Genomic DNA, 10754 nt, shown 5'->3' with positions numbered 1-10754 from the left:
TAATGAAATAATCAAAATCCAAATTACTTAAAATAACCGTAAATATTTTTCAACCAATTATTATTTATACCACTTTATTTACACATTAATGAGGTTTTTGCTAACACTATGAATATTTTTTTTTTCAACACTGAAATTAGCGCAACCTGCTGGCGCGTTTCGGCATTGTGCGGCACTGAGTCGCATTATGCTCTGTAATTGGAAAACGGGGATAATTATTTGTTATTATTCTTATTATCAGAACCATATAAATGCATGATAATTAATAACCTTACAGGTCTATAGATATCGCTGCAGTGCTGATACATGTAAATATGGCCCATATACGTCGCAACGACAAGTGATGACGTCACAGTGCAGTAGTTTACTATGCAAACACAGTTTTTCATTAATTGTAAAAATTGTCAAAATTAAATATTGATATAATATCATTTATAATATATAATTTATAGAGCAAATGGGGAGCAATTATTTTGGAAAAAAAAAATTGTATGAAAAGTGAATATTTTTCATTCTATAGGGAAATTAAGTTTTCAGTAGTTGGATTTTTTTTAATTTATTATAAATAAACTAATAATCCGCCTCCAATACGTTTCTAATTTAATGGTGACGCCATTACAAGTTTGTCTCTTGAGAATAACTGCTGTCAATGCCATACGAATCATCATTCGCATTTCGCCGAGCCGGGTATAGGCAGCACTGCACATTATCGTGAATTTCTTTTTTAAGTATCACATTAAATAAAAATCTTAAAGATGAAACTGTTTTATTATCATTTAATTCAACTTCATTTTGAACAAAACCTCTTTTCTTAATAAAGATAAAAAAAAATTATAACTTCCCGCCATTTTACATCCGCAAAAAGGTCGTGAAAAATAAAAAGACGAACGAAAATTATATATGTATTCTTTTAATGCGCTTTATGAATCGCCTTTGTATGAGTGGTCAGAGTGTACTTCTGTGAGAACGACGCCGTACAGAATTCGCAGTGGAAAGGCCTTTCACCTGTATGTGTCCTCATGTGATTCTGTAGAATACGATTTGTCTGAAAATAAATGTACATAAATAAAATAAATAAATATTTCGACACAATTTTCACACCAAATAAAATAAATAAATAAATATTTCAGGACATTTTTACACACGGCGCGATTTGATCCCATACTAAGCTTTCCCTTGTTATGGATATCAACCAAAGATGGTTGATAAACATACGTATATAATTCTTAAATAAATACTTATATAGATAATTACAAGACACAGAGCAAACATCTATGTTCATCAAACAAATTTTTGCCCTGGGTGGGAATCGAACCCACGACCTCAGGCTTGGAGGGCAGGGCCACTACCAACCAAGCCAACTGGTCAGTCAATATTATAACATACCACTATTATATTTTTTTTTTTATTAAAGAGTAATATTACATAATATTTTTTTATTATTTCCTGAAGAATGGCGCACGAAATTGACATTTTAACCATCAAAATAGGAAAATATTAAAATCGTGAAAATTTGGACGCTTTCCTTTAAGGTCTAGTTTTAAACTTAAAAAATGTAGCTAAAAATTTTGAAATATTGTCAATTTAAACATTATTAATTTGCAAGAAAAAGGTAAAATTACTCACATGAAAAGCTTTTCCACATATGGAACACATTTTCGTCTTTGGCTTTGGCAAACGATCATGCGTGTTTGCCTTGTGGTCTCTGAGGCGATATCCTGTTAGGAAATACTGTGGAAAATAGTTATTACGTAAGACTTTATTGAATAACTAGCTGTGCCCCGCGGTTTTACCCTCTTTGCTCCTGTTGGTCTTAGCGTGATGATATATGTATAGCCTATAGTCTTCCTCGATAAATGGGCTATCTAACACTAATAATTTTAATTAGATACTCGTGCAGATAAAGAATTGTGTGAAAAACATTTAATTTGTGCTCGTTTTTCGGGGAAAATTATGTATCGTTCATTTAATTTAATTTTATAAACTACTACGACTCGAATGTTTCGATAAAAAAAAATGATATATGTAATGTATTGGCCGATCTCCCCATCTGTTAGGCCGCGTTTCCATCTGCAAGAAAACTTCCGCAAGAAATGTCCGACAGTCTGTCTGATAGCAACTTGCAAGTCTACTTGCATGTGCATAAGACTTGCAAGCTGGGGACAGACAGACTGTCGGACATTTCTTGCGGAAGTTTTCTTGCAGATGGGCAGGCGGCCTTATATTAGTTCCATAATTGTCCGCGGGACTTCTTTCTTGAAATGGACTTTACATATTTAAAACTTGAAGTACAGATGACAGAAAAATCTCAGATAATTAATAATTACTTATAAAAATTCTGTTACTCTATGATTTAAGTTATTTTTAACAGGCTTTTTTTTAACTTACACCTGTATATTTGTATGTAACAGACTTCTTGATACTCGATTTAACTATAAACGGACAGACTTAACTCAAACTTGGACACGTATCCTATGTGTTAATCAAAGTTGCTCTATATGTGTGCTAAATTTCATTGTAACCAATTCAGTAGTATTTGCGTGAAAGAGTAACAAAAATACATGCATACACATGTATGTTTGTTACTCACCGCTTCACCCGCAACTTCCTTCCGCGTACGGTGAAACTGTGGAACGATTTGCCACCTGCGGTGTTCCCGAACAACTACGACATTGGGGCCTTCAAGAAAAGAGCTTATTTGTCCATAAAAGGCCGGCAAAGCACCTGTAACACTTCTAGTGTTACAAGTGTCTATGGGCGGTGGTGACCACTTATAACATCAGGTGGCCCACCTGCCCCTTTGCTTGCTCTGTCATAAAAAAAAAATACACATACGTCCATCCTCACAAACTTACGCATTTATAATATTAGTAGGAAGTAGGATAAAAACTCACTTTGTCACATAGTTCACAATAGTTTTTACTCTTCTTCAGGTGTACTAAATTATAATGATTATTCAATGTAGCCCTCTTATGGTACACTTTACCACATTCAGTACAGGGGAACCTGTAAAAAAATTTCAGTTTTATAATCTAGTTTACAGTTTTTTTATGTCTAATGGGTTATGTACATATCATTTTATGTATAAAATTATCGTGTCACAATGTTCACAAATATTTGTGTGATGAACATAGATGTTTGCTCTGTGTCTGTGTTTGCTATATGTCTGATATGAAATATTATATCGAAAACTTCCCCAACATTGCAGAACTTTTGGAATTTTTTCACGACCATACAGCAAAAAATAATTTAATTGCAATTTTAACAATGTTCCGGACTGCGGACAAGGTTGCAAAATGAGATTTATTGTCGTCCCAATGTACCATTCACTTGACTGAAGTTTGAAAACTTTTGGAATTATTGTGAATTGATTGTCTTGACTGACTGGAGTATTAAATCAAAAGTTACGTCTAACAATATATATTTTTACAATTATCTACTATATTTCGCTGTGAGAACCACATATAGATACAAAAGATGAAAAGGAAGGGCTTTTTTATAATGCTCTTGTAATTACATAAAATCGGACTATAAACAATGCGAACTCTGTACCAAAATTTAAACAAATAATTTTTTTTTATCTATGCCACTAAAAAAAAATAACACACCTCTTCTGTACATGCTTCGTGCTCTTCGTCAAGTGATTTTTCAACAAAAATTCATTATTAAAATGGAGATTGCATTCAACGCAATAATTTTCTTCCGAGATCGATTTAACATGAACCACCAAATTGTGCCTTTTCAGTGCTTGATATGAATTGTATGATTTGTCACATATCTTGCATCTGTGCTCCATGTGACGTAATCTGTGGAAATTTTGAAAATCATATATTTATTTATTGCACGCCTCATAAGCGAAGCGTTGAGGTGGGTACTACTGTCACTTCGCGCAAAACATCTGATTTTTCAAACTTAAAATGTCTTTATGTATCATACATTGCACTTGTAAGATAATACATACACACACATATTAAGAAAAAACACTATTTTTAACATTCATGATATTTTTGATGTCATTTTTGTTATTTAAACTAGTTAAAAAACAGTTTAAAAAAGTTCTGTCTTGGACGTCCGTGTGTCTGTATGTGCGGAGGATTTTCTTGTTAACACGATAGCGACCGAAATACTTTACTAATCGAGTCTTTTTTTTTCTCTTACGCTTGAGTATGCTCAGGAATAGAACCCTTTCATTTTTCAGGGTCTGATTCGATGTGGTTTAATTGTTATTAAATAAACAAAAATAATTATTAATAAATAATTATTTAAAAAATATGAGGCGTGCACTTTTGGATTTTCCAAATTATTTATTTATTTATTCATTTATTGTACCACACCATTTAATATTACAATGTACAGTATCCATACTATAATATTATAAATGCGAAAGTAACTCTGTCTGTCTGTCTGTTACTCAATCACGCCTAAACTACTGAACCAATTTGCATGAAATTTGGTATGGAGATATTTTGATACCCGAGAAAGGACATAGGCTACCTTTTATTGCGAAATATGTACCACGGGCGAAGCCGGGGCGGGCAGAAATAAATCAATAAAATACACACTGTACCTATTAATATCAATCAAGGAAATGCTATATTTAAAAAATGCTGGTGCAATTTTTTTTATTATTTTTTTATATAGCATAGATTAGATTTCACACATAGGTACACTCACACACATAAATGCACACGTATTATATTTGTAAACTTTAGTTAAGGAAGAGCGGGTCACTGGTGAACAGATTTTGATTATATTTCTTATTTTTGAAGTGAAACTTCTTTAGAACAACAAAAACCATGGAGGACCAAAAACGTCATGGAGTAAGGCGACGATTTTGGTATCTTAGAATCTTGCCAAAGAAGTTTTACTTCTGACACCGCTGCTCGATAAATGGGTTATCCAACACCGAAAGAATTTTTCAAATCGGACCAGTTGTTCTTGAGATTTGCGTGTTCAAACCAACAAACTCTTCAGCTTTACAATATTCATGAATAGATTTCTTTAGTACTTACCCAATATGATGAATGAGTCTTTTCTTCGACGTGAAACCGTTACCGCAATAATCACATATAAATCGCAAATGCGTCTTAACATAATGCCTACTGCATTCTGTGCGATTGCTGTAAATTTCAATTTTTTTAATCACTACATAGTATAAAACAAATTCGGTGTCTCTGTCCCTATGTCCCTATGTATGCTTAAATCTTTAAAACTACGCAACGGATTTTTATGCGGTTTTTAATAGATAGAGAGATTCTCGAGGAAGGTTTTAGCATAAAAGCGCATTATTACTTTTGGAGTACTGTATGTAGTTTAGTATGGTTTTTAAGTATCAAAAGACTTTTTACACGCTTTATATTAGCTTCACCTGTATGTTTGTATGTTTGTAACCGACTTCTTTGGGCGCGATTTTGACCCACTTTAAACGGTCAGATTTCGTTCAAACTTTGTAGATTTATTGAGGACCGATGACAATACACTAATTTGATAAAATTTTCTATTTTTTAGTTCGGTTTTCTATAAAAAGCGTGTTTTTTAGTTTTTTTAAACTATTATTATTATTTAGAGGTACCTTTGTGATTTTTTTCTATGGAGTAAAATAAGATGTATTGTGTTTTCAACACAGTATATAGTTAGCTAGTAAGTATATATCTCCTGAATAATATCATATATTTATCTGAGATTTTTTACTGCAGTTAATCATATACTTTAAAGCATTATTGAATTCTCTTAAAACTCGCGTTAAGCTCTTCTAGTCCCCTTAACTAATATTAGGGTTCTAATGACTGAACTGAAAACTAAACCATTCAAAAAATACTTACTTAAACTGCAAATGACACTTCATACATTGCACCACACTTTTGTGCGTTGAATTCAAGTGACAATCCAAATTATATGACGGATGACATTCCACGCCACAAATGCAGCATATATATTTAGTTGTATGCATGTTCATGTGTGAGATTTTTCTAACACTCGAGATTCGCTGCTTGCAAATCGAACACTCATAATCGCCACTACCCTGAAATTCACAAATCTATACTAATACTTATCACTACATAGTATAAAACAAAGTCGCTTTCTCTGTCCCTATGTATGCTTAAATCTTTAAAACTACGCAACGGATTTTGATGCGTTTTTTTTAATAGATAGAGTGATTCAAGAGAAAGGTTTTAATATATAATTTATTATGTTTTAGACAAAGCGGGCGAAGCCGCGGGCGGAAAGCTAGTATAATCTATACTTCTATAATAATATTATAAAGTTGAAGTTTGTTTGTTTGAACGCGCTCAGCAACGACTGGTCCGATTTGAAAAATTCTTTCGGTGTTAGATAGCCCATATATTGAGGAAGACTATATCACAGTATTACAATATTACTTCTTACAGGCAACAGTAATGCAACGCCTTTAATGTCGCGCGATGCCGCCGCTAGTGTAGGTACTTAGGCTGCCACACGAAAATACGCTAGGGTTGCAACAAATGGGAAATAAAACATTTGTGAAATTATTGATATTATGATGTACTCATTTATTCATATGTACATTCAAAATAATTAATTGCGATTATTAAATCTGATGTAATTATTTGTTCATAAATATATAATTTCATACAAGTATTGCACTGCTAAATATTTACGTAGACTGGGATTTCAATGTAGATTTACATTCATACATAGAACAGTTTGTGCGCGCCATTATAGAATATGTAAGTACATATCTATATTAAAATTAACACCCCTAAAGACCATATACGAGCAAATAAATATATTTGAATTGAATTGAACTATTACACAAAAAATACGACTGCGTCGTCCTTTCGCGCTTAGTACTGCAAACTAAGCGTGTTTGCGGTACGCGGCCCACGTTGCCCGACCCCCCGCCAGTTCCACTACGTTTTTCTGTGCAAGTACATTCGTCGCCGTACTCTAGGAAATGTTGTAATACTGGGGCTATAGGCTATAAAAGTGTTAATTGCTAATATTTTTAAAGATAATACTATAAATGTTTGAGTACAACTTTGAGTAACTTATAAACTTAATATACCCTCAAGCCCAAGTCCCAGCAGTGGGAATGTATATGGGCTGATGGTGATAATTAAAAAATTGAAATAATAATTAACTTACCTTAGAATGGAATCTCCTAACATGCTTATCATAATATTGCTTCTTAGCAAACCCAGATATACAAGTTTCACACTTATACGCCATTGTTCTGTAATTTCGCGCCAATTTCACTTTTTCCCGCCATAACGCCATCTCAGCATCGTCCATAATAACTCTCTCGCATTTTTTACGCATTTCTATCATTTCCTCTTTACTATATTCCTTCACAGTGTAACGCACATTAGTATATGATTTTCTACGTTTTCTTTTCTTTTTGTCTATGTCTTGTTCTTCCAAAAGCAATTTTTTGTCATCATCAATATTGTCTGTGTCCTGCTTTTCCGAACGCAATTTTTTGTCATTGTCTATATTGTCTTTGTCTATGTTTTCTATATTTATATAATCTGTTTCGATAATAAAGTCATTTTCGAAGTCGGAATTGTCACTTTTCTCAGTTTTAAATTCAATTGGTACAATTAATGGTTCGTCTACTGTTGATATATTAACATCAGCTGCGATGTCTTCTTCTTTAAAATTATTGTCATTTTCTTCACTATGTGCAGCGTATATTATATTATTTGATATGTTTGAGGTAGACAATGTTGATAAGCAGATTTTTACCTGAAATTGTTAATCAAAGTTTTAAAAATACGACGCGGTTGGCGCAGTGGTAAAGTAACTGCCTACTGAGCCGACGGTCCCAGGTTCGATCCCCGGTCAGGGCAAATATTTGCGTGATGAACTCGATTATTTGTTCTTGGGTCTGGGTGTTATCCATACTAATATTATAAATGCGAAAGTAACTCTGTCTGTCTGTCTGTTACTCAATCACGCCTTAACTACTGAACCAATTTGCGTGAAATTTGGTATAGAGATATTTTATACCCGAGAAAGGACATAGGATAGGTTTTATCCCGGAAATCCTACGGGAACGGGTTTTTCTTTGAAAACGCGGGCGGAGCCGCGGGCGGAAAGCTAGTTATCTATATATTATGTATTTATAATATTATTATATTTTTCGTCGCCTAGTACCCACAACGCAAGCCTTAATTGAGCTTACTGTGGGACTAGGTCGATTTGAATAATAATGTCCTATAATATTTATTTATTATTTATTTATTTATTATTTGATATGTTTGCAAATAAATTATTTCATTTCATTTCATTTGAGGTAGATAATGTTGTTAACAGATTTTTACCTGAAATTGTTAGTCAAAGTTTTAAAAATATTTATCAAGAGATTTTATAAGTAAGTTTGCTTCATGCTGTGATCATTCTTTAGCAACTTGTACTACAGGAAATTGTGACTATATAGTATACTAGCTTTCCGCCTGCGGCTTCGCCCGCGTTTTCAAAGAAAAACACGCATAGTTCCCGTTCCCGTGGGATTTCCGGGATAAAACCTAGCCTATGTTACTCGTGGATAATGTAGCTTTCGAATGGTGAAATAATTTTTAAAATCGGTCCAGTAGTTTATGAGCCTATTCATTACAATCAAACAAACAAACAAACAAACAAAGTTTTCCTCTTTATAATATTAGTGTAGAAAACAAAGTCACATTCTATGTCCATACGTATGCTTACATCTTCGAAACTACGCATGGGATTTTGGATGCGGTTTTTTTAATAAATAGGGTGGAGGAAGATTTTAGTATATAATCTTCTTATATATAAAAATGAATCGCAAAATGTGTTGGTAAGCGCATAACTCGAGAACGGCTGAACCGATTTCGATAATTCTTTTTTTATTATATTCCTTGAAGTACGAGGATGGTTCTTATGGAGAGAAAACGTAAACATGTACCACGGGCGAAGCCGGGGCGGACCGCTAGTTTATTATACTTTAGACAAAGCGGGTGAAGCCACGGGCGATAAGCCAGTTATATACATACATATTAGGTTTACTTACTCTTTTAAACTTATTCAAGCCTTCATTTAAGTAACTATTGGCCTGTTGAACTCTCTCTCGAAACTTGTGTATTGTTCGTAATACAGCATTACATTCCCAGCAGAATAGAGGGTTTTTGGATAGCTGTGGACAAATAAAAAACTTTGTAGAAAAAAAAGGGTAGAATTCTTTCATAATATATACAATACTAGGTTTCCAGCTGTGGCTTCAGCCATGTTTTCAAAGGAAAATCTGCATAGCTCCCGTTTCTGTAGGACTTCAGGAATAAAACCTATCCTGTGTTAATCCAAGTTACCCTCTATGCCAAATTTTATTGTAATTGGTTCATTAGTTTTTGTGTGAAAGAGTAACAAACATCCATACATACAAATATCAGAATAATTTTGTAATAGGTATGATTAGAAAGAAAAACTTGAGGGGTTTCATGGATGGAACGAAGTTTTTTGTTAGAGAGAGATAGGCAGAGAAACAAGCGCATGCCGCACGGCCAAATGTAGCAAAAAGTGTTACAACTTTTCGTCTTTTTTTCCGTTTAGCCCGTGTTTAGCCCCCTTTCGCAGCGCGCGATTTAGAACTTCGTTCCAATAAATTTTGATATATATTTTTATCAATTCTTACCTTGCTGGAAGCTTCATACATAAAAAGATTAACGTAAATATCATAAAATTCTCCGACATCTGTTAGTTTTCTATCCGTCGACAAACAACCCTCGCAGAAAACGATAGGTTTTATATAATTTGTCATAATTTAACTTGTTTATTGAGTTTGAACTAATTTCAAAGCAGATAAGAATTCAATCATAAAATCACAATCAGCTCCCGGACAACGTTTTAGATTTTTTTAATTTTGATGTCGATGTCGACTCGTTTCACGTTTGAGTTTGACATCTGTCATCTGTGTTATACAGCCTCAACGCAACGTCTAGAGCACAGATTAATAAAATATAATAATAGGGAAAGGGGAATATCTGTGGCGAATATGCATGATTTTCTTTTATACGGATTCGGAAGAATCCCTTTATGTGGTAAAAGAAATTTTGAAATCGGTCCAGTAGTTTTGAGCCTATTAAATACAAACATACAAAAATGCAAAGATTTTCCCTTGATATAAACCTTGTGTTATTTTAACCGTATATATTATTATTTATTTCCATTACACCAGCTACAGTAAGACACTTTAAAAGTACCTACTTCAAAATTTTCCGATTAAATCAATTCAACAAAGACAAGATAATATTATCGAAACAAAATCGTTACTTACAAATCAATATGAATCTCTTTTAACACAAAACACATAATTTTACTTATATGCATGAAGAAAATGCATTTAACCCTCTAATATTTTACCACTCTATATACATATCGTCTTCGGAAGCTCCGGGAATATGACAGTTACCGAACTGTGACGAAGATTTCTATGCGCATTATTAGAGCTAGCGCGTAAGAGCAATTTTTGGAAAACTGTATAAATATGCAAATCTTGCTCGTTTAATAGTATGTATAGGATAAGCAGTTAATTTATTTATCAACAAAATTCCTAGGATAGCTAACAAAATCAAACTACTGAATTATTTATACTGTGGCGTGCGCCGTTGTAGTCGCTGCTCGGTACTAATACGCAAGCGACGACTACAAGCTGGGATTTCTTGGGTACATAACCACCACCTTTCTTATCACTTGAACGAATACAGTAGCTGATCACCCCATAATTCTCTTTCGGACCTTTGAAATTACTTGGTAAA

The 10754-nt window shown here is 33.5% G+C and overlaps 1 protein-coding gene across 1 annotated transcript; it reads right to left on the bottom strand.

Moving 5' to 3' along the window:
- Positions 1–889: 889 nt before the first annotated feature.
- Positions 890–9914, bottom strand: LOC149475202 (zinc finger Y-chromosomal protein 1-like). Its single transcript, XM_089713603.1, has 9 exons — positions 9632–9914; positions 9014–9136; positions 7126–7725; positions 5823–6022; positions 5013–5120; positions 3609–3806; positions 2895–3006; positions 1627–1731; positions 890–1045 (listed from the first exon to the last, which is right to left on the bottom strand). Exons 1-9 carry the CDS (start codon positions 9755–9757, stop codon positions 911–913), a joined length of 1707 nt encoding a protein of 568 aa, XP_089569729.1. The 5' UTR covers positions 9758–9914; the 3' UTR covers positions 890–910.
- Positions 9915–10754: the final 840 nt, after the last annotated feature.

Source organism: Colias philodice, chromosome 31 (assembly GCF_061535455.1).
Source record: "Colias philodice isolate Cphi_HAF_F1 chromosome 31, ilColPhil1 Martin Lab GWU primary, whole genome shotgun sequence".
Lineage (NCBI taxonomy): Eukaryota > Metazoa > Arthropoda > Insecta > Lepidoptera > Pieridae > Colias > Colias philodice.
Note: the sequence above shows the minus strand (reverse complement) of the source record. Positions and strands in the feature narration are given on the sequence as shown.

What these genes read in the sequence shown, in the direction of transcription:
- LOC149475202 (XM_089713603.1), bottom strand. Translation starts at nt 9,757, where the DNA reads ATGACAAATTATATAAAACCTATCGTTTTCTGCGAGGGTTGTTTGTCG. An exon ending in ATTGTGAACTATGTGACAAA is followed by an intron (nt 1,732 to 2,894) that starts GTGAGTTTTTAT and finishes TATTTTCCACAG; the next exon opens with TATTTCCTAACAGGATATCG. An exon ending in TATGTGGAAAAGCTTTTCAT is followed by an intron (nt 1,046 to 1,626) that starts GTGAGTAATTTT and finishes ATTTATTTTCAG; the next exon opens with ACAAATCGTATTCTACAGAA.